Source organism: Squalius cephalus (assembly GCF_949319135.1).
Source record: "Squalius cephalus genome assembly, chromosome: 2".
Taxonomy (NCBI): Eukaryota; Metazoa; Chordata; class Actinopteri; order Cypriniformes; family Leuciscidae; genus Squalius; species Squalius cephalus.
This window is the reverse complement of record NC_137123.1, coordinates 6,713,641-6,739,225: the sequence shown is the minus strand read 5'-3', so window position 1 is coordinate 6,739,225 and position 25,585 is coordinate 6,713,641. Positions and strand designations below refer to the sequence as shown.

Sequence of the window (25,585 nt, the reverse complement as noted above, 5' to 3'; positions counted from 1 at the left end):
TATATAATTGAAAACAATTGAGATGAACATGGATTTTTCCACGATCTCGATACCTCAGTATGGAGATAAGTGAAAAAAGGGAAGGCTCTGACACGAAGATTGTGACTGGGTCTGCAGGAAGCGCTTATTTTTCATTTTATTTTTCTTAGTCGCTTCCTGCTTATTAAATGGCCTTTTTTTTTTTTTTTTACATTTAATTTAGCCACTGCTCTGGTTATAACCTCCAGCAACTCCTCAATAACGTGAATATGGGGTGGAGAATCCCCCTATCCACGTGATTCGGTGTTGATAATATCTAACTCCTCGGAGCCAGATAAATCAATGCCGTGTCTTTAACACGGTCGGAAGAAGCCGCAGCGCCGGCTTCCGAACCGTGCGCGAGACCAGTGGAGCTGGTTAATAAACACTGAGAAACGGTCGCAACCGTCTCAGTATTATATGCCAGCCCCACGTGCGAATCCCATGCATACAAGCGGCGCGCTTCCTCAACAGACGCGGGACCTGATGCACTGGGAACGCGAGCCTGATCTTATAGACCGAACAGGCTCAAACGGGAGTGGAGCTTTTTCATAGATAACTGAAAACAGTTCGCACAGACAGCGCCCTCGAGCACTGCCCGTGCATGCTCCACTCCCAGACAAACAACACAGAACGAGTGCGTGTCATCCTCGCTCGAATAGCGTGAGCAAGGGGACGCACACCGCCTGAGTCGTTTATCTATATTCGCCATATATATTGAGATAGACAGACAACACCAAATAAGACGTACAGTCACACAGAACGCTTGCTGAAGACAGAAAGCTGACGCGGCTATGTTCCGTTGTCCTTATATAGCTTCCGGATCACAGTCACATGCAATGTCACGAGTGACGAAAGACACAGCACAAATCAAGATTGGAATAGTTCCATTACAGACTTCAGATGCGTCATGCCGAAGGCATTCCCCAAAGCGCCGAGTACGATGCAGCGGGAATTCCCTTACGAAAGGGAACTATATTATTGTAGCCCTGCAACATCACAACATGCTCTACTGTCCATCTTTGGAATAAGTAAACTTTGATGTGTTAGATGTGTGTAGTTGACAACAAAACGCTGGCCAAGAGTTCGCAGCTGGAGACTTTCTGTTGGACTAAAATGGGGGGAAACTAAAAATTTAGGAAGCTAAAAATGTACATGACAAACATATAAACCAATCTAGTCCAGCAATGTTTTTGGTCAGATAGTCTCTCATTGGCAGTACATTACAGAATAACAGTTCAACAATTTCAGCAGCCCCTCATATTCAACCTTTAAATACTATGAAACCAAAAATTGTCCAGCATTGCAGTATACACGGCTCAAGAAACCGGCAAAACATTTGCGATAGTGTCCTTGGCACTCTGGCTTAATCTTTCGGGAAACTTGACCTCATACTCGACAATCAAGTCCCCACGGCGATCTGGGGATTTCGAAAGAGGAAGACCCTCCCCGGTGACACGCCGTTTCATCCTGGGACGGACAATGTCTTGAGTTGTTAAGTTAACCGTGCAATTATCTAGTGTTGGAACGTTAACTGTGCAGCAAAGTGCATGAGAAAGTAGAGAAGAACGGGATTAGAAAAATACAGACAGGGAAGAAAAGAGTTTGTAAGCAAACTGTTAATATAGGAGCCCATCTTACCTCTTTGAGTGTAATTTTTGCAGAATAAATAATGTCCGATCCGTCTCTTCTGTACACTGGATGAGGCTTATCCTTCACCACAAACACCACATCTACGGGGATATTTGATGGTGTCTCATCCCCTTCCTTAGGGAAAGTAATCTTGGTTACTTCTTTCCAGCCTTTCTTCACTTCCACTGTAAGGATCTTGTCCTCAGTGCGCGTCGTTCTTCCGTCGGGATTCAGGCGTTTGCGGGAGATCTTTCATCTTCTTGGTGCAGCCAGTGAACACTACTTCTAGACTGACCCTCAGGTCGTGGGTCACGGGAGGATCCTGTTTCTTGGACAGTGCCTCGCTGGGACCTCGCGTGTTAAAGGAGCTTGGGAAACCACCCATGCCAAACCTAGCAAATGGGTCATCAGTTTCCATTCCCTCGTCCATGCCACCGTTACGACAAACATGTGTTCGAAAGGGTAAACAAAGAGGGCACTTATTACAGAACTGTGTGGTGTTATACAACAATGATAGACAACTCATAAAAACTGCACCAAGGGACAAAATTGAATGAATTAAGATGAATTAATGAAATGTTTATTATTTTACATGGAACTGTTCATTACCTTGATTACCCAACTACTACACACTCTTCCTAACTCAAATTCACAGAAACTGAACTTTTATGCAAAATCTCATCATTAATACAATAAGTTATTGTAGTTTAAATTAGGGCCGTAACCACCATAATAATTACCAACAAGTCCCCCGCAATAATTAGAAATGGCCATAATGTAATTAGAAAAATTAAAATGCTGTCTAACAGCACTCGTCAATGTCAAAATGTTTGAGATGACCAATCAAATCAAAGAAGGCGGGGCTTAATGTTCACATAAGACAGGTGTCCAACCAAAGTCCCTTTCCAGTTTTTGCACTGAAAGATTGTGGGGTGAGGTGTAACTAGATGTAAATATTTGACAACTGATTTACGATAGAAATGTTCAACGGCCGGCAACAGGCTAATATCAGTGATGCAAAAAACGAAAATTTTGCTTAGAGGAGACCAGGGAGTGTTGCATCAGGGGATGGTTGCAACATGTCATTTTTCTCCAATCAGAAACAAGCTAGAGTGATGACACTCCTACTGCACATTAGAGCTTAGATCGGGCCCAACAAATCAAGCCCGACCCTACCCGAGCCCGAGCACGTTGTGTCCGAGCCCGGCCCGGCCCGACACATTCACTGTAATTATGAGCCCGAGCCCGATTTAAACCCGACCATTTTTAATATGTGGGCCGTTATAACCAGGGGCGGCGCCAGAATATTTTTTAGCGCAGGTGCTGCTGTGCTAGATCATTTAAGCTACAGGGGGGAGCTGCGCAGTTATATATATTATATAAATACTATTAATAAATGAGCAAAAATTGCCCACTCAATATTAAATATTCAGTTATTTTAATTATCACAATTAAAGTTTTAATTTTATTAAATTGAACAAGCACAACATTCAGCATTCAATCAAATATTCTTAAAGATTAATAATGTTACTACAACATATTGTTATTTCAACATAATATGTGTGTGAGCAACAAGCAAGATTTGTAAATTCGGTGACAGCGTGTGTTACGAGTTTCAAATGGTGTAAGTGACCGCGACCCGCCGGCGACTGCATGTCATGATTATATTGTCTGCTATAGGCCTATTGCTTTTTAAGTATTAAATCCAGGCAATTGGAATGTATTAAAATTAAGATACAATTTATACAAAACAAAATTCACTTTAAAGAAAAGCTTTCTTCAAAACGAAACTTAAACTTGAAACTAAATGTGCTTATTTAATGGCTAAAACACATAGGCTAGCCTAATACAGACTCTCTTTTTGTACAAATTGCTGCACTGAATTTTGCACATGTAAAGGAAAGGCATTTGTTTGTGCATAGTAAACATGTAACATTTATCAAGTTCATGTGCGTGCATTTATTAATTATCTTATGAATAATGCGTCAAGGAAGAAGCATGTAAACTGCATTGTTTGTTTATTCAGAAATAATTGAATGGATCGGAAAAGTAACAAAAGAGGACATTGAGGCCTGAGGCTGACTACTATCATAATTTCTGCCATGGCAAGACTGCTTCATGTGTCTGTTCATCGTCGAAGTCCCCGTTTTTTTGCTGTCATAGGCGAGCAGCGTGCCGCATTTAATGCACGAGACAAAGCCAACACATATTGTCACTCCGCACGACTAGTTTAAAATGTTTCCATACCTCCGATTTTCCTCCAAACTTGCTCAAAGTTAATTCTCCTGTTTTAATTTTTTTCTTTGCTTCTTCAAGCTCCATGTTGCACTTAAGCAGCAGAATAGTAGCCTACAGCACGCACAGCAGGTGTGATGCGTCACGCGTGCGAGACTGCGAGTGAGAGTGGACGAGACGCTGCGCATGACACGTAACATGCTTTATCAGTCGCCACTGTCCCCGACCCGACCCGGCCCGAGGACAGTGGCGGGAAATATCGGCCCGACCCGACCCTCGGCGAGATGGTGACGCTGAAGGAATGGATACAAGGAGAGGGGAATATCTTTAGCACTAAGCCATATATTAACCATATCTCTAATATTAATATTATGATTTGTTATTTCGATGTTAAGAGATTATTCCTTACTCTGCCAGTGCAACTGGCTTGGGTTTGAGGCTTCAACTGATACACCAAAGTAACTGACAAATACAACTATTACATATTTTCTTCAAACTTTGTCAATAACTTTTGTCATTAACTAATGTCAATAACTAATGTCAGTATTATGAGTAATGAGGATAAACACTAAAACGTGATATACAGTATTTTATACACTACATATTAGCTATATTTCATGTTTGTCAACAGCAGCTGAGGTCCACATCCTTAGCCTGCTGGAAACCATTAAATACAATATGTGCTCTGATCAAGGAACCATTTAATACCACTGATATTGTTTGAACATTTTGGATGTCTTTTTTAAACATCCGATAGCAAAAGGCGCGGCACACCTTACCCTGATCACGAATTCATAGTTTACCCACCTCTTATTTTAACCACCACAGCCCTGTTTATAACTTTGTAAGTCATGTTTCTTTTTAAATTTAATCTCCTTAATACCTATCTCATATATTGTATTGTGTAAGCATACTTGGCTTTGGATGCTACATACCATAAACATATCTGTCTGTTTGATTACAGGTGCTGTGAGAAAAAACACTCTGACCCGCTCAGCTACGGATGCGGAGGTCACCAAGCATGCAATCAGGTGGTTCAACCTGGCGACAGATCGGGCTACGAGAAGACGTGTCCCGCCTCCATCCACGCAAACTGATTAATAGGAGTAATAAACCATCTTTTTATTGAACTTCTTGTCGTTCACCAGTTATTCATTTTCTGATATTTTAGCTGTGCATAGTGCAGCATTTCATTGAAGTTGTAGTCTACACTGTTAACCCTTGCTGTAAAAAAAGGCCAAATTCTGACAATATCATACCATTTTCTATTAAAACAGTAATATACCGTAGAAAATAAAAGTAGTCTACAGGAATATACTGTGAATTAGCATACTGTGCTCAAAGTCGACACTCAGAGGCTGTTTTCACAATCACACCCTATACCCTCATTCACTATTCCCTACATTAGTTCACTAATATAGTCCACTTGAATGAAAAGAAGTGAGTGAAATGAGACACTGATGAACACCTGATAAGCAGAATCACTGAAGGACAGAGAAACAAGAACAGAAAAAAGAGAAACACAAGAACTACAATTGACTTCCAGCCACTGAGTGTGAAACCAGTTTACGATTATTTCTTTCATACATGTACAAAAGTTTTTGTTGAGAATTAACAGAGATGTAGTTAATAATAAAGTTTGTTGTCACCATGATGGAGATCAGTATTTGCTTTAGTTGGTCTCTTGTCCCTTGACTACTTACCATTCATCTCTCTCTGACTGCTGTAACAGTGAGTTTATAAAACACATTATTTTATGGCAAGAAAGAGCCAAGAGGAAGATGATCAAGAGTTTAAGGCATTTGTGATGATGTCACAAATATCGTGGACATGTTCATGATCTCTCCTGTATATATTCCTTTGAATTGTTGGGTGTTTCATATATAGCATATATCTGAGAATCTACAATATGAAATCAATATTTCTGTAATCAATGAAGAATATCGTAATCATATAGTGCTGTAAAACATTATTAACTCCTGCTTTACTCAGACACACACACACATCAACAATCAGCACATGAATCTCAACAATGGTGACAATCAAAAGTTTCATGTCGCAATGCATGCTGGGTTCCAGGAGAGTATAAAACTCCCAGCATGCACTGCTGCATGAAAAAAAAAAAATACCACCATTGTTGAGATTAATGTCTTAATTTGTGATATCTCTGTGTTTCTGTAAGAAAGTGTAGCTCTGTTTCTTTTGTTTATACATGATGTGTTAAAAAAATGAGTCATTGTAATTTATTGCTGTGGTTTCACAGTGGTGCTAATGAAACACTTTTGATTGAGGATTAAACTCTGACCAAGTGAGAATGAATTCCTTAGTGAATGAACAGGCTATATGATGATTTCGTCACCATAATCAACATAACCACAATCATTCACTAACTCCGTGTGTGTGCACAAGTGTGACTTGCACAAAAACAGCTCAAGCAGCAAAAGAAACACTAATGTTTTAGCATCAGCATCCCAACTAAAGCAAGCACTGATCTCTATAATGGTAACTTCAAACCAAACATTTTCAATTAAACATCTCAATAACAACTTCTGTAGATGTGTGACAGAAATAAAGTCATACTGGTTAATAATAAGTGTAATAATGTGTAATGGCTGGAAGTCAGTCGTAGTTATTGTGTTTCTCTATTTTCTGTTTTTGTGTTTCTCTTTTCTTCAGTGATTCTGCTTGTTAACAGCAGGTGTTCATCACTAATGCTCAACAATCACTTACATATTCACTTAATTATCTCACTGCAACAGTGACTACGTTTACATGCTGTTAAAATTCGGGTTATGGTCGGGTTAAGGTCACTATTTGGGTTTCTGAAACATTCGGAATTACCCATTTACATGCGTGAGCAGAGAGAGTTACTCCTGTATACATGGAATTTGTAATCAATGGGCAATATCCCGATGTAAACGGCGACGCACGGTTAGCGTCTGGACGTACGGACAACCTTAAGACGCAAATGCGTCATTTCCGATTCTTCTTCCAGTATCCAAAGACAACAACAACAGCTGCAGCACGCGGATAATGAATAGTTCGGGGCAGATAGCGATCGCCTTTGTTTGCGCTTTCCTCCTCGCTCCAAAAGTGTGGTGCTGTGCTGCGTCTCGCCATGTTTACCTCTACTTCTTGTTTACTTCCGGTATACTGCACGCGGGTTTCTGTGTGCGCCGTCTCTCCTCAAAAGACCAAGATTCCTTGCGAATAGAACATGCGCAGAACACAAATCAATGTTCCTTTTGATGGGGATATGCCGATACGCGTTTACATGACCAAATATTCGGGTTAGAAAAGGGGTACCCCAGGTATAATATCCGGGTTTTTAAAAACCGGGATATGAGCATATCCGGGTTTTTGCCGGTGTTTACATGGCCTTGCGCGACCGGGTTATTGCTAATATCCCGGTTTTGAACGGGTTATTGGCTGCATGTAAACGTAGTCACTGTCTCAATGTTACTTTTACTCTTTGTAGTGTGGATTTTCCTGTGGGGTTGAAAGGGTTAACAGAGCAAGATAAAAAGACACACCCACAAAATGTATTTTAACAGTAATAAACTGTAAGTTATAAAACAGGTTTATACTGGCAACACTGTTGCCAGTAGTTTACTGTAAAATCTTGTTTTTTGGGTCACCATTGTTCAGAAGAGTAGAGCCTGTGCTTCAGTCCAGGAGAAGATCTACAAACATTGATGATTTGCTGCATGTTGCTTTATTTAACAGGCGGTGACTGTGTAGTTGCTGGTCCAATGGAAATCTCTTTATTTACTAAAGTTTTTTTGTGGTTTCAAAGTAAAGAAGTTCACAGCAATACTTTGCTCACGTTGTTAATGATTTATAAATTCTAGTTAATACATTTAAATGACAGTTGGTCAATTTAAGGCAGTCGGTTTCTGCAAGTGTAATTAGTTAACTCGAATTTTAGTGCATTTTTACAGTAGGGGGAGACCGGGGATGGTTGTAACAGTTTTGACCTTTCTGTCTATATCTTGTAATACTTTGAAGTCAGTGTGTTCAAAATGTGATCCAAACTAGTTACAAGTGTCTGCTATTAAATGACATATCTATTATCTTTGCAACACAAACAGAAAATGCATGGTTTAGTTTCAAACACGAGGAGTGAAATGTTACAATTCACCCCATAGTCTGGGTTAGTTGTAACATACCCTGGGGTGAGATGTAACATTATGATATCCACCGGGGTGATATGTAACATAATGAAATAAGGATTTTGACAAAAAAATTATTTTGAAAGGTTTTTATTCAACACTGACTTTTCAATATAACTGATGTGTGTGTGTCACTCTTAGTCTCAGTGTGTTTGTCACTCTCAGTCATAGTAATTGACCATTATAAATTGATAAAATTATAATAAATAATAAATAAAATAATAATAATAAATTGAATAATAAAATTGTAAATTTTAAATAATAATAATTAATAAAACTGAACACTTGAACATTGTGTGTGTGTGTGCGCGCATGTGTGTGTGTGTGTGTGACTCTGTTGTTACTCTGTCATAGTAATTGACCATAATAAATTGAACTTGAACACTTGAACATTCTATTTGTGTAACCATGGTTGTTACTGTCAGTCTATAGTATTGGCATAATAAAATTTAATGTTTCATTGTTGTTACAACTAACCCAGAATCTTGTTGTTACAACTAACCCAGAGTCATGTAGCCATGAACTAGCTCACCTTACAGCTAACAGGCAAAACATTAGCACTAACAACTTGCATGGAAAATATCTACACAGACACACAATAAACATAATAAAGTTTGATGAGTTTAACTACAAAGCAGAAATTCCCATAAAAAAAACAAAAAAAGTAAAAAAAGTAACTTTCTTATCTCAAAATTGTTTTTTCCACTCTAACATGTGCTGTGTCTGCCACAGGGCTCTACTTTATCACATGTGGAATAAGAACTAAACTGAGCATGTGCGAAGTGAATCAGGTGATTTGTAACTAGTTCCTGATTGGACAGATTGGAATTGTTACAACTGACCCGTGTTACAACCATCCCCGGTCTCCCCTAAATTACTGGCAACAGTGTTGCCAGTATTTTACTGTAAAAAAACCCGGTAAGGTCTAACAGTGTAATAGATACAATACTTTATGTTTGCACCGACCTAGGCCTATAAAGCACTAAATTAGGTTTTGACCACAAAATGAATGTAGATTAGCCTAGCCAACATAGGCTACTTAACAAAAACAGAATAGACTATAACCTATAACTTTCCATAAATGTAAATGTCAATTTTATATTTCCATTGAGTAGTGATTATTTTTGTACAGTAAATTGATGTCTTGCATTGAAACTTTTCTGTTAAGCCTATTTACAATATTGTTAGGTTAAAAATACAAGGCATTGCAGATTTAATCTTAGGTCTATATTGCTGTAGTAGCCTAGGCTAGACCTAGTGATAGTTTTGGTTTTATCCTATTATTTAGTTTGTCCTACAGCAAGAACAGAAGGGATTTTGAATATGAGATAAACGGGTCCAAAACGGACCCGCCGCGGATGCAAGGTTTTAATCGCGGATGCGGCGCGCAGCCACGGCGGGTCCGCGATCCGCCTTCGTTGCGGATCCGTTACTGCGCACAAGTGGACGCCGATACGGGTCCGTTTCACGGGTCCGTCCTGGAAGCCGCGATACCTCCGCGGCCGATCCGCTGCGGAGTCCTTTTGCTGTGTGGGGGGTCTCTGCGGCAAAAGTGAAAGTACCAGCGGCCAGCGGGTGAAATGTGTTGAAATGTCTCTTTGAACAGCAAAGCACCCTTTCAATAAAAGGATATATTAAAGTTTATATAGCCTACTTTTACATTTTTTTACTTTTTACACATGGATATTAGATTATGATATTAGATATTGTTTAAAAAACTATGAACAGTATATAATATAAACACTAAAATATGTCCTGGAGGGCTGCTGTCTTTTGAGTATGTGAGTTAATTTATTTTTTTCCTCCTCTTTCTGAGAACATCTCAGTGACTGGCAGCCGTCGCCTGAGTCAGCCCTGCAAACCTGTTGGTGGACAGTGGAAATATGCCCTGATCCCAGATGATGACAATGGAAATATGCCCTGATCCCAGATGTTGACAGTGGAAATATGCCCTGATCCCAGATGATGACAGTGGAAATACAGTGGAAATATGCCCTGATCCCAGATGATGACAGTGGAAATATGCCCTGATCCCAGATGATGACAATGGAAATATGCCCTGATCCCAGATGATGACAATGGAAATATGCCCTGATCCCAGATGTTGACAGTGGAAATATGCCCTGATCCCAGATGATGACAGTGGAAATATGCCCTGATCCCAGATGATGACAGTGGAAATATGCACTGATCCCAGATGATGACAGTGGGAATATGCCCTGATCCCAGATGATGACAGTGGGAATATGCCCTGATCCCAGATGATGACAGTGGGAATATGCCCTGATCCCAGATGATGACAGTGGAAATATGCCCTGATCCCAGATGATGACAGTGGAAATATGCACTGAGTTCAGTCCCTCAAACTGCCACCAGAGATCACCATCTCCTGCGTCTGACATCCACCTTGATGAGCCTCACCTGTAAATCACTATCATTCATCTTCACAATTATACATCTTCAACTTGAAAATGTTGAAAATGAAAAAGATCATCAAAAAGATCATCATTTCTCTTTAAAGGGGGGGTACAATGGTGTTTCATGTATTCAGAGTTGTTTACAGTGTTAAAGAGATGGATTCTCATGCTAAACATGGGCAAAGTTAAAAAAATATATTTTGGACAAATAATGGAGAATTTCTATGCCGAAAATCTTACTTCCGGGTTGGTACAAGTTTCGGCTGTTTTTTTTCGATCGTGGATCTAATGACGTAGATCAGAGTGGAACTCCTTATATGAGCATTTCTCTCGGAAAAGCGCGCCCGCACACACGTCGACCAGAGGAGAGCGAGACCGCGCACATCAACGCACTTCAACAGGAAATCATCGGCAGCCAGCGCTGCATAGGATTTGTTCAAGAATGTCTCCAAGAAAGTGTGTATTTGGATGTGAGGGAAAGCTTACCGTGTTCAGCTTTCCAAAGAACCCAGTGTTACAAGAACAGTGGATGCAGTTTGTTTTTCCGGGGCAGCAACGGAGTGTACCAAGTGCGGTTGTGTGTTCTGGCCATTTCAGTGACGAATGTTTTACTAACAAGGCTCAGGTCGACGCTGGATTTGCAAATCGTTTGCTATTAAAACGTGGAGCGGTCCCAGTGATAAAAGACCCCAGTCATGTAAGTACAACTGGATCAGATTTCTGTATTTTGCTGGAAATCAAGCACTACCGCTTGACTCTCTAGCTCCGCCTCCAGGAGCTCTGCTTTTTCCGGAGAGAATCGGAAAGCTGTATTTTTCTTTTATAAATATAATAAAACTAAACACTTTTTGGAGATATTAAAGATGCACTACTATTCTATAGGTACTCAATATTAACATGAGATTAGGTGAAACTGTGCATGTTATGTACCCTTTAAGTAGGTTTAGTTCAGTAATGTTGTTCTCTTGTTAAGGGAGGGACTGTGATATTTCCGTCGCTGGTCATTAATAAACAGTGTTAACTACACAGAGTCCTTCACTGTACAGCTAAAGTGCTTGTGTTAAAACAGTCATTTGGTTGCTGTTGATCTGATGAGCTTCAACACGGTAAGACAAACACACTCTTACTTAAATGATTATTGCTCATATAACATACGTGTCTTTACATAAGAAATGTTAAGAATAGGGTGATTTACATATACTTGTTTAAGTGATGAATATATTAGCGCAAGTATTCATTACTTCAGTGAGCTCATTGTTTCTGCTTGAAATTATTACATTGTTTAAATTAATACATCTTTAACTAACTGTGACTTTGTATGTACATTTCTGAAATGCATATCTTAGACAGTTTCGTCTGATAACAGATCACTCTAAATTGTAATGTGGACTTGTGTATTTTCTGTAAAGCTGCTGTGAAATGATGTGTATTGTGAAAAGCGCTATACAAATAAATGTGAATTGAATTGAATGCTGTATTATAGACATATGTTATGCTGATGTGGGTCAGAATGGCTCCTCCTCTTCCTCTGATCTTCTTTCTGCTCATGATTCATGGTGAGTCTCTCTTACATTCACATTAGAAACACTCTGATGTTTTATTTAAGGCCTCATGAGCGGCTGATCTGCACTTTCTTCTGTCCTGTTCTCACATATTTCTCTCTGAAAGAGGAAATTTGTAGCCTGGCTAACGAACCACGTGTTAATTTTCTCGTATTTGAGGCGTGGTTTACAAATGCCCTGAACCGTTTATTGGGCGCTATGAATGTCTATCAAATGCGCCTGTATGTAGCTCATAGCCAATCGATTCAATTATACCAGATGACGTATGTAGAGTGACAGAAATTCGACGAGGAAAAAGACGATGGGTCAAAGATTTATTTGTACACGATGGCGTTTAGCGAATATTACCGTTTGTGCAAGATAAACATGAGGGTAGAAGGTAACGTCGAGTCTGATGCCATGTTGGATCCATAGATATAAACAAACTGCTTCGGTGTCGTCATCGTCTTGCTGCTCCCTCCCCGTTCTGTGATTGGTTCCCTTTTTCAGGGGAAAATTTGGTCCATGGTGTCCAGACTGCCTAGCGGCGTGAATAAAATCGCGCTGCGAGCAAGGCAGTATGGGGAAACCCAGGCTAGGAAGTTTGTGTTGAACATGTCAAACACTCCTTTTAGAAATGTCCAATAGTCTTTTGCTACGTGCTAGTCAGTGTCACATAGTTTAGGGGGAGGGACTTTCTCAAAGTTCAGAGCTTTTGATTGGATAAAAAAAAAATCACTTTAGCAGCAGATCATGAATATGTTTGGCTCAAGTTCTCGGAAGTGAATGTGTACATGTTAAATATTTATCATGTCAAAGGAGTTCACTAGCGTAAATGAGCTCTGAGCTGATAGATAAGAACTAAAAGCCACAAAACTAATATGTTGATGTCATTGGGTATTTAATAAATCAACTTTGATTATTTTCTTTGTCTTATTTTTCATATATTTCATTATTTGAGAGTGCATCATGTTGTTCGTGGTTCTCTTTTCACTCCTCTGTCTCTGTACATTTACTTCTGCTTTTCTGCAACACCGTAATAAGTTTATTGTGATTGGCAAAACATATCAGAATTGTATTATTTAAAATAACAGAATTTTAGAAGTTTACTGACAACATCTTAAAATGTTTACATGGTACAATGACTGTTTTATTTAATTATTATTATTGCTTGACACAAATTTCATGATTTCAATTCTTTCAATCTCTATCATGAATTTAATTCTTGTGATTTGATTCCGATCTTGATTCTTCTTGATTAATTTGGGTAATATTAGGTACAGTAGATACATGTTCATTTTTCTCAAGAAAAAACTAATCTCACACAATGCTGTAATCATACAGAGCCCTGTCAGCTATTAGTATTAAAGATTAAAAATAACAACTCTAATTAAAATATAATGTGTTTTTTATTATAATAACAACATTATAATATTGTAGTGATATAGGTAAAAATGTAAAAAATATGTAGGCTAATATAGTGCACATATTTAGCAAATGGTCTCTATAGCAAATTTTCTAGCCAATTAACGTGCTATGGTCATTAAATGGCTTTCCTAGGGTAAATGTAATGTTATGCTTCTCCAGCGTTATGTAACGCTATGTGATATTCTTGTTCTCCAGCTGTTTTATTGACTTCTTTCTGCAGCTGAAAAACACTGATTGATCGATATTATGTAAGAGGGTTGCACACACAGAAAAGGCTGTGTTTTCTGGTGACACATAATTTTTATTTCTGTCAAACGCACAATCTGAAAATTCAACAAAGAACAATTAATAGATATATGATATTATAGGTCTGCACTACATGACGTCACCTAAGTGTGGACTCCATAAGTCCATAAGTCCATAAGTCCGGAGTGTGCCATTTGGGACAGGGCCAAAGTAGCTGGCAGTGTGACTACTTCATGTCAAAAAGTGAAACGTCCTGCGGCTCACCACTGCCCCCTAGTGTCACTCGCCAGTGCACGCAGGTTTAAGTGATGTTAACATAAACATCTATAGCCTACTTACTAAATGGTAACCAACAATACATAATAATAAAACATATGAATAACAATATACGAGTATTTGAATCTATACGACTACTGAGGCGCTACAGCGATCTGCCACTTTACATTTACACGTCACATTTACAACGCCAAAACGTTATTTATTGTTTTAATTTCGAAATAAAATTGACAGAATTTGAGGGCTGAGAATTTGTTTCATATCAAAAGTAACCAGCTCCGTCTTGTCTGTTGGTGTCAGAGGTGTAAAGTCCAGGTGTGAGAAAATGTGTGTGTGGCGTGAGATTGTGGGAAACGTGTCGATTAGAGTCTCAGGCTGAAAGTGTGACAGTTCACAGCCCTGCTCAAGCACTAGATCGTGAATATATTTTGCTCTTGTTCTCAGAAGTGAATGTGTATATGTTAAATATTTATTTAGTCATATTCCAGGATTTACAGTTTTTCTGAATTGCTAAAACACTAAACCCACTTCTCTGAACCAAATTCTCAATAGCCTAAACCAATTTGTCAAATAAATCACTCTTTCTGTAAAACATTAAACAAGTTCAGGAAGTTAAAACACTGTTTGCAAATCTCATGCACTCTTCTTGCAAAACTCTAAACACAATCTCACTCACTAAAACACATTTCTCACTGTGATGCACTTATGTTTCAAAACACTAAACACAGGCAGGCTAAAGTCAAACACAACTACAACACAGTTGTCATCGTTTACACACAACGACTCAAACTTGTTCACACTTATTTCTAATGATGAGAGGAAACCAACTGTACAAATTACAAGACAGTTTAAAGTGCCTAAATGGACTCAAAATGTTGCATTGAAGATTAGAGGAGGAAGAGTATGAGTATAAGAGGAGGAAGAGCGTGATTATAAGAGGAGGAAGAGTGTGAGTATAAGAGGAGGAAGAGTGTGAGTTAGAGGAGGAAGAGTATGAGTATAAGAGGAGGAAGAGCGTGATTATAAGAGGAGGAAGAGTATAAGTATAAGAGGAGGAAGAGTGTGAGTTAGAGGAGGAAGAGTGTGAGTATACAGTTTTTGCCTGTTGCTTGAACACTATAGACACATGCTTAAACCAAAGTAACATAATTTAAAGTTGTTGTTACTATACCTTAAACAAAGTGTAACCATACCTTAAACAAAAGCACTGCTTTGCACTTTAGTTGCAATTCTGCAACACACTTGCTCCTAGACACTACACACTATTTCATACATAAGACACTTAGTTCAAAAATGAAATCTCAGGGTACCATTGGGAAAACACATCTATTCAAAATACAACACACATTGGTTAATTGAAAAGACGTAGACACACACCTGAAAACACTTTCTTACAAAGCTGAATACCTATCAGCCAGCTACAAAAAGGCCTCAGTTAAGCCATTTTGAGAACTTTGCAAGCATGGAGGCAGGGAGAGCTAGAGCAAGAGGAAGACAGAGAGAGAGAGGAGGAGGACGTGATCGAAGAGGCCACGCAAGGACCATTATTTCGGATGACATAAGAGCAACTTTGGTGGACCATGTCATAAACCATGGCCTGACTATGAGGGAAGCTGGGCAGAGAGTCCATCCTAATCTAAGCCGTTTCACAGTTTCATCCATAATAAGGACATTCCGACTGAAAAATTTATGAATTCAACTCTCTACTCAGACTGTATCTAGAGTATTTACAGTACTGTACCATACAGTATCACGTTACTGTATCACATGTATTGTATTCCAGGTTGGCTAATGCTCCTTTTCCAACAAAAGTGGTAGCTTTGTGAAACATACCGTGATAATGTGTTGAGATGTTTCACTACTGTGTATAATAAATATTACATTGTGTGCTGCCATAAGTCTTCGAGGGCTACTGCGCCATCATGCCAAACTGGGTCCCTATAATGCGCAACACATAATCACATTTCTAGATACACTTCATGATGCAGTTGCACAGGATGGACCAGGGCCGGGTTTCCCGATAACGATGTATCTTAGCTATTACAGTATTTCACAATTGCTAAAACACTAAACCCCATTCTCTGAACCCAATGCTCAGTGGCCTAAACCCATTTGTCGATTCAGTCACTCTGTAGGCAAAACCTTAAACAAGTTCAGGTAGTTAAGACACTGTTTGCAAATCTCATCCACTCTTTTTGCAAAACTCTAAACACATTCTCACTCACTAAAACACATTTTGCACTGTGTTGCAAAATGGTAAATACATGTGGCAAAAGTTAAACACAACTACAACACCGCTGTCATCGTTTACACACAACAACTCAGAATTGTTCACACTTGTTTCTAATGTTGTGATCAAATCAGTTGTCTAGAATATAAGCCAGTTCAGAGTACACAGGGGGCCCAGGTACGTTGAATGTTGATTCCAACAATGGATGGAAACAGTGTGAGAGGCAGAGGAGGAAGAGTTGGTGTAAGAGGTGGTGGACGAGGAGGAAGAGTACAAGGACAACGAAGAGCAAGACCAAGAATAGTCATTTTAGATCAAATTCGGGCAACTGTGATAGACCATGTTCTTGTTCATGGAATGACAATGAGGGAAGCAGGACAAAGAGTACAACCCAGTTTGAGCAGATTCTCTGTGGCCACCATAATCAGGACATTCAGAGAAGAAAACAGGTAAATGTATTGTTTTTCTAATTTGTGCGACTGAAAGTTTACTGTATACATTTGATACAGTACATCAGTTTGTCAGGGGACTGGGGAAAAAAGAAAAAAAGATTTACAATACATTTTACATATGAATGTGATGTCCATTACTATTGTTACTGTATGTATACATTTGTAAGAGCATTTTCCCTTTTGTAGAATTGCAAGACACCAAATAAGGGTGCAGGACTCCTTTGTTCTCCCATTAGCAAGAGGCTCTCATTGACTTTGATTTTGCAATTGCACAATATTTTGTGTAATACGCTTTTCATTTAGAGTTGTCTTTCTTCTTTGGGCTTACTTTATTTTTATACTGAAAATACAGACATTCAATACTGTATTACTTGTACAGTATGCAATATATTTGCTGTACTGAGTTGTGAATTATTTACTTTTATTTATGGCAAAATTATTTTCTATATGCAATAAACATTTTTTTCTCTGTAACTACATGCCCTGGACGCTGTGTTCTCAATTTTTTGATGTAGTGTCTAATGAATGCTGATGAGTGTTTATATATTTACTGGCTGTGTTTATGTTTTGAAAGCATAGTTTGATTTTGAGCACAGATGAAATGGTTTTGAGGCAAGTGTTTGATTTTGCCAGAAGAGTCAGGGGTTTTGTGAATGTAGTTTAAAGACTGGGTTTTGTGTTTAAAGTTTTGAGAATATGGGTGAAGGTTTCAAGAAATGTGTCTTAGCAATTGTGAAATACTGTAAGAGCGCTTTCTACGTGCAAGGTTACGAACGCTCACAGCAATTCCACGAGCGTTTCCCAAAAATGCACTTAACATGAACGTGCGAGAACGCGCTCTACGTGCTACTTAAGAGTCACTGTCCATTCGTGAAGTGCTGAAACATAACCTTATGGAATCGTATTGTGAACGTTTAACCTAATAATTGTCATCTGTTGTGGATTAGCAATCAAGACAAGTCTATAGGCTATAAAGCACCTACAGGCGGAGGCACTGACAAAATGGCTGAAAAAAAAAAAAGATACCTTTCAAAAAGATGAAATCAATGTCCTTTTAGAAGAGAAGCGAAACAAAGATGTAATTTTTAACAGGTTTAAAGGATTTCTTTTATTTATTTTTTGTTCATTCATTTAATTTTGATTAAAATTATTAGATTAAATTATTTCTATTTTTATTGTTTTGTTTTCTGACCTTTTTAATTATTTAATGTATACATTAATTTAACCAACAACAAAAAAAGAGTAATAAAGTGTACAATTAAGTACAATCAAAACCTTATATTATAATCACATTGCATTTGAATAAAGTTAAAGGTGTAATCTGCCGGTTGTCCTGCAGGTGTCCTCATAAATCTGTCTTCTTACGATGCACTTGGGGATGTACGATTACTCCAGAGCACTCGTAGATCTACGAAGATTTTCAAGTGCTACTTAAACTACGATGCTTTTGGGAAACAGACCGTAATATTAAGATCAGTCGTACGATCGTTTTTACGATCAACTTAGGCTTACGATGCTTTTGGGAAACGCAGCCCAGAGCAGCCCAGGTTTGTTGTTGTCTGGGATAATGTTAGTTTCCATCGGGCTGCTCTGGTCCAGAACTGATTCTCCAACCATGATCAATTTGAAGTTGTGTACTTGGCCCCTTACTCGCCATTTCTAAATCCTATAGATAATTTTTTTTCCGCTTGGAGATGGCACGTACAGTATATGACCGCCAACCACATGCCCGTATGCCTCTTCTGCAGGCAATGGAACAGGCCTGCGGAGACACTGAGGTGAGGTCAATCCAGGGATGGATTCGGCACACAAGGGGATATTTTCCATTGCTTGTGATGTTGATGTCCTGGCCAGACCCCAACAGACGGCAGGATCCATAAGCACACTTGCGCACAGTTGTGTTTTTCTGTGTTTACAGTAGTGTAATGTTTGTTTTATTTTTGATTTAACTGAATTTACTGTACTGTAAAATATACTACTGTAATGTAATGATTTTGAATTCAGTATTTAATTTTTTGGTTGTTGTGAAAACATGCCCTCTGTGGAACTGAATAAAAACATTGAAAACAAAAGGCTGCAGTTTTTTATATAAAGTAGACTAGTGTGTTGCTGCTGATCTGAAAGTGTATTCATATGATGCAAGTGGGTATCATTTTGTCATCAGAGTGACATTTTGACAAAGGATTGTTAGGTTTTGATAGCAGAGTTTCAATTTGACATAGATGTGAATGGTTTATTTCCCAGTGTTGTGTCTTATTTGCTTGTGTGTAGAGTTTTGACACAATGAGCCAAGTTTTGCAAAACGTGTTCAAGCAACGGGCAAAAACTGTAAGAGGAGGAAGAGTATGAGTATAAGAGGAGGAAGAGTGTGTGTATAAGAGGAGGAAGAGTGTGTGAAAGAGGTGATGAACGAAGAGGAGGAGGAAGAGGAAGGTGTGGAGAATGTTGTCAAGGCTGGATCTGCTTCAGGGTTTTTCTCTTCTCCTGCAGAGATGATATTCTCCGGCCGGACCGACATGAAGACGTGAAGCTGAAGCAGAATAAATCTCTCTCACTGACCTTGATTCTGCAGTTGCTCAACTCTTCTGACTGTACTTTACAGTAACATGCTTTTCATTTACAGTTTTTTACTGTAACCTTTTGGGCTTTTGCAGTTGGTCACTGTATTTCACAGTATGTAAATGCTGAATATACAGACATTCAATACTATACAATGTAGGATTGAGTGTGAAACAAACACAAATTAATCTTCCAGGTGAATTGTTCAAACATAATTTCTCACAGAACTGAACATTCCAGACACCCCCCCCCCCCCCCCAGATAATGCATGATTTACGATGAGACAAACAAAGCCAGTGTCTAATTGGTCCGATCTCTTCAGGAGGGGGGGCAAACTTTTAGTTTAAAACCTTAGACCCAAAAACAAAGCTCTCTCTCTCGCTGCTCTAAAAGCTCTCTCTCGCTGCTCTCGCTCTCTCAGACTAGGAACCATGTAAACGCGCAGACGAAATAACCCAAATCAAGATCTGGAGAACATGGGTTAAACAGCTTCATTCAAGCCATCATCTACTCCTCTCAATTTCCTTTCTTTTCTTAGTTTCCTTTCATTTCCGTTGTGAGTCTCGGTTCTAAGTTAAGTTTTGCGACAAGATTTCGAGCCACGTTTCTTCTGCAAAGCCAGCTTCAAACAAAGACTTTCATTCCGCCAGCACGCCACGTGACTGACCACGTGACCCAGACATCAGGCACGAGGAGACCAGCCAACGAACGGACCGGGAAAACCCCTTACACGCAACAAAAGGAAATCCCCAAAAGCAAAGACAAGCAAGTACTGCCTCCAGACTCTTAAACTGAACTGGTGTATTTGATACTGATTTAATAACCTAGGAAACGATAAAAGGGTTAAACTAATGATTGATGGTTCATTCAGGTTGTGTTTTATAAGTGCATAGAAACTTGGGATTACATCATCTCACTCTTAAACTCACTCTTAAAACTTAATCTTTCCTTACTCTCTTTCTTTCTGCAACGCGTATGAATGTGTGTGTCTGTGTTAGATATTAGTTGTATGTGTTAGAATAATCAAAAAGTCTTGTTTGTATTTTAAAGAGAAATATTACTTGTGTTATGTGCTTTCAAATTTAATGTCTTAAACTTCTAATCTAAGTTATCTTGCTAACTATATAGTGTTTCACTATAGTTCGGATATTTATATCCGTTGCAGAGTTGATAGTTACAGCCAGTTCAAATGAACCGCGAACGAGTCATTTGCTCGGTTGTAATAAGTGACTATTTTGAATTCCCTATAAATTAATTAATAATTCCTTTGAGCTAAATTGTAATCACTACAAATTATAAATATCTTACAACAATATTCAGTACTTGCAGTGCATACAGTATTTATTCACTCACCACTGTCAGGTGTCAGCACTACTTTTTTTTATAAATAAATACTTTGTTACTTTGTTACAATATATACATAAATATTTCTCCTGCATGCTTTGGATTCTGTGTTCTCCATTCTTCATGTAGTGTCTAACGAATGATCTGTAGTGTTTCTAATATTGACTGATGTGTGTAAGATCTGAAAGCATTGTTTGATTTTGCCAGAAGAGTCAGAGATTCTCTGAATGAGTTTTGAACATTTGCTTTTGTGTTTAGGGTTTTGAGAAAGTGAGTGATGGTTTCAAGAAATGTGTTTTAGCAATTCAGAAAAACTTCTTGGTTCTCTCTTCACTCCTCCGTCTTAAAGTAAAGGGGTGGTTGAGTGTGATTTCACTTTTCTAACTTTAGTTAGGCAAGGCAAGGCAAGGCAAGGCAAGTTTATTTATATAGCACATTTCATACACAATGGCAATTCAAAGTGCTTTACATAGAAGAAATTAAAATAATAAAAAGAAATAAGAATAATTAAAACAGTTTAGAAAAATAAAAAATAAAATACAGTACAGTACAAACAGTCGGACGAACAGTGGCACAGTGCTCATTCAGTAAATGCACAGCTAAACAGATGTGTTTTGAGTCTGGATTTGAATGTGACTACAGTAGGAGCACGTCTGATCTCCTCTGGAAGCTGGTTCCAGCTGCGGCTGGCATAATAGCTAAAAGCAGACTCGCCATGCTTAGAGTGAACCCTTGGTATTTCTAGCTGATATGATCCTAGTGATCTGAGTGATCTGTTGGGTTTATATTCAGTGAGCATATCTGCAATGTATTGAGGTCCTAGGCCATTGAATTATTTATATACCAGTAATAATACTTTAAAATCAATCCTAAATTTAACTGGGAGCCAGTGTAAAGACCTGAGGACTGGTGTGATATGTTCATATTTTCTGGTTCTGCTCAGAATCCTGGCGGCAGCGTTCTGTATGAGCTGCAACTGTCTTATGGTCTTTTTGGGAAGGCCAGTGAGGAGTCCATTACAATAATCCACCCTGCTGGTGATGAAAGCATGCACAAGTTTCTCTAAGTCTTGTCTGGAAACAAAGCATCTAATTCTTGCAATATTTTTCAGATGATAGTATGCTGATTTAGTTATTGCTTTGACATGACTACTGAAACTAAGGTCTGACTCTAGGGACACACCAAGATTCCTGACTTGATTTTTAGTTGTTTGACCCCTAGAGTGAAGGTATGCGTTCACCTTGAGAACTTCATCTTTGTTTCCAAACGCAATGACTTCAGTTTTGTCTTTGTTTAACTGAAGAAAGTTTTGACACATCCAACTGTTGACTTCGTCAATGCATTGGCACAGGGAGTCAATGGGGCTGTAATCATTAGGTGATAGGGCTAAGTAAATCTGTGTGTTGTCTGCATAGCTGTGGTAAGCAATTTGGTTCTTTCTCATTATTTGGCTCATTGGGAGCATATACAGGTTGAACAGGAGTGGTGCAGGAATTGAGCCTTGAGGGACTCCGCATGTCATGGATGTCCACTCAGACTTATGGTCTCCTATACTCACATAATAACCTCTCCCATCTAAGTATGACCTGAACCATTTTAGGACTATCCCAGAAAGCGCCACCCAGTTTTCCAGCCTGTCAAGAAGTATGTTGTGATCGACAGCGTCAAATGCAGCACTGAGGTCGAGTAGCACCAGCACTGATAATTTGCCTGAATCAGTATTTAAGCGAATATCGTTTATTATCTTTATGAGCGCTGTCTCTGTGCTGTGGTGCGGTCGGAAACCAGACTGAAAATTGTCAAAGTATCCATTCGAGCTTAAGAATTTGTTCAGCTGATTGAAGACAACTTTTTCAATGATCTTGCCTTTGAAAGGAAGATTTGAGATCGGCCTATAGTTGCTTAATATGGTCTTATCCAGATTGCTCTTTTTCAGGAGGGGCTTGACAACTGCAGTTTTCAGGGAGTTTGGAAAACTCCCAGAGAGAAGTGAGGCATTTACCACTTCTAGAAGATCTGCTTCTAAACTGTTTAACACACTTTTGAAAAATGATGTGGGAAGTGTGTCAAGAGCGCATGTTGATGTTTTAAGGTGCTGTACGGTTTCTTCCAAAATTTTGCCATCAATTTCTTTGAAATCAGACATAGTAACTACTTTCTCAGGTGGTTTGATCTGTCTGACCCCAGGGCAACTCAAGGACGTGCTGATCACCTTTCTGATATTATTGATTTTCTTAGAAAAGAAAGAAGCAAACTCATTGCACTTGTTCTCTGAGAGCATTTCACTGGGAATCTGGCTTGGGGGGTTAGTTAGTGTGTAATGTTGCTGTTTGAGCATAAACAACATCTGCAAAGTTACAACGCTCAAAGTTCAAAGCAAAGGGAGATATTTACTTTTAAAGAAAAGGACTACAACAAACGGCTGGTTGGGACTACACGACATTCCTCTCGGGTTAGTGACATCACTAACCCTAGAATTTACATAAACCCCGCCCCCGGGAACACGCAGTCCATGTTGAGAAGAGGAAAAGTTGTTGTATAAGAGTACATTTGTGAGTCAGCTCAAACTTTAGCATCCATCTTTTCACATGCAATAGAAAGTCACTCTGTGTGCATCTCACAACAGTTCATATATGAGCAATTTATAGATTTATCATGACAGAATATCCTAATTGAAGATAGTTAACTCCACATCAGCAACATAAATTCATCAACTAACCATTCAGAGACGTCCTGTTGCATTCTACATGTTGTCATTTCTTCTTGAGTCTCTCCATCCTTATCTGACTCCGTTAAACATTAAAGGCAGAACAGTTTCTGTCATTTTAGTGTATCTGCGTGAGGTAACAGCAGCTGCTAACAGACAGAGCTCTTGAAACTCCGCCCTCTGCAGCAGCTCATTTGCATTTAAAGGGCCAGACACAAAACGGTGCGTTTTTGCTCACCCTCAAAAAGTGACAACTTTAACTTGCTATATAAAAATATCTGTGGGGTATTTTGTGCTAAAACTTCACACACACACACTCTGGGGACATCATAGATATATTTTACATCTTGTGAAAGGGGCATTATACCACCCCTTTAAAGTAATTCACACTGAGATTATTTATTTACATTTATCTTATATTTCCTGTAATGAGTCGCTGTTTTCTAATAGTAATAAAGTATTGTCATGTTTTCATGGCCCAATATAACAGATAAAACAACATTTACAGTTTGATGAATTCTGTGTTTCAGAGGTTTCTAGTGCTGATTGGGGTGTGAGTTACAGTCCTTCACACATCTGTGCACTAAAGGACTCAACAGTGATAATGAGATGCACTTATACATACCCTACTGGACATCAGGTCATTAAAATGTTCTGGACCAAACACATTGTAATAAAGGGTGAAGAGCCTCCAGATCTGTCTGAGGACCCTGAATACAGTCAGAGGCTTCAGTATCTGGGAGATAAACAGCAGAACTGCACCGTCAGACTGAGTCATGTGACACTGAAGGATTCACACATGTACTATTTCAGATTCATCACTGATAAAGACAAATGGCATGGTAAATCAGGAGTGACTCTTAATGTCACAGGTGAGTTTTATGAGGTTCATCTCTTCTTCTGTGCATTATGTTGAATAATAATCAGTGTATGACAGCAGCACTAGATATAATGTGTGTGTTGTGTTCAGATCTTCAGGTGGAGTCTCCTGAGAGAGTGACAGAGGGAGATTCAGTCACTCTGAGATGTAAAAGCAGCTGCGCTCTGACTGACAGAGCAACATTCATCTGGTCCAGAAACTCACAGCCATTAACTGAGAGAAGAGACAGAAACAATGAACTCCTGCTGCAGTCAGTCAGAAGAGAGGATTCAGGCAGATATAGCTGTGCTGTAGACGGACACACTCACAGCTCTCCTGCTGTTCAGCTCAATGTCATGTGTGAGTGCAGATTTACTTTCTCTCTTTAACCCTCATGCACTTTAGATTTCTGGTTACAGTTTGTGTGGTCCAGGTCAAACTGACCGTTATTGTATTCAATTCCCCAAAAATCACACTATGAAAAAACATTATAATAATTACATTCAGGTACAAATAATTAACTTTTAATATCAATACTTTTCACACATTACAAAGAATACATGTCTGAATTTATGATTTATAAAAATGTTTTAACCACTATTTTTAAGACTGCCCCTCCCCGACACCCGTGGGACACTTGCCATTATACATTTATAACAATAATCTTAGTCAAAACCTAAAGTAATCTTGACAAACTATATAGCATTTGAAAGTGTTCAGACTGTAGTTTTCATATTTGGCGACTGATTTTCAAAAGATGTGGTGCCGGATTATAACACACACTCTAATTCTTTCCGTATGTTTTTATATGTATTTTAGAGATTGAATTCAAATTCAAATATTAACATTACTACCTAGACTACTTCTGAATAGGATGTCTACTTCATAAATATTTTTTTTAAAGTATGGAAATATATGCTTAAGATCACTCAATCCATATATGGAAATCGAAGAGTCCTTATATGGTCACCAGAGGAGTCTGGATGTCATCTAGTGGAAAAGTTTGGTACTGCGCTAAAAAAAACTTGATGAAAATGTTTGAACTTGTTCAGATATTTAGCTTTGATTTTCTTGAAATTTTAGAGTTTTATATAAAATTTAAAAATATATATTTTACATTTTTATAAACTTCTATGACGTTTTTGTAAACTTTCATTTAACAAGGTTTTTAAAGGCACCTATTATGCAAAATTCAATTTTACATAGTGTTTGAACATAAATGTGTCGACAGTGTGTGTACACAACCACCCTATAATAATAAACATCCACCCACTCCTCTTTTTGAATCCCCATAAATCATAAGCAGTGTCTCAGAACAAGCCGTGTGTTTTCTCACGCACAAACTGTGGAGCCAGGTAGTGTTGCACTGCACACTCAGACCCCACTCCGGGACGGGTCCCTGTCCTCCACCTCGCTGCCCCTCCACAGGTACATCTGTGGTCCCATTGGTCCTGCTGGTTCGGTCGCTG

General features: G+C 38.7%; 1 protein-coding gene and 1 pseudogene across 2 annotated transcripts in view; one reads left to right on the top strand and one right to left on the bottom strand.

Moving 5' to 3' along the window:
• Positions 1-1,337: 1,337 nt before the first annotated feature.
• On the bottom strand, positions 1,338-10,499 carry LOC307154720 (dnaJ homolog subfamily B member 1-like; annotated as a pseudogene). Its single transcript has 4 exons — positions 10,441-10,499; positions 9,920-10,372; positions 1,660-2,140; positions 1,338-1,568 (listed from the first exon to the last, which is right to left on the bottom strand). The product of its transcript is annotated as a dnaJ homolog subfamily B member 1-like (transcript).
• Positions 10,500-11,972: 1,473 nt separating this feature from the next.
• Positions 11,973-25,585, top strand: part of LOC307154798 (B-cell receptor CD22-like) — a gene marked incomplete at both ends in the record, with an annotated part of 258,223 nt that continues 244,610 nt past the window's right edge. The window contains one exon of the mRNA XM_079864888.1: positions 11,973-12,030. Coding sequence (XP_079721014.1) covers positions 11,973-12,030 — 58 coding nt within the window. The remainder of the gene's footprint in view (positions 12,031-25,585) is intronic.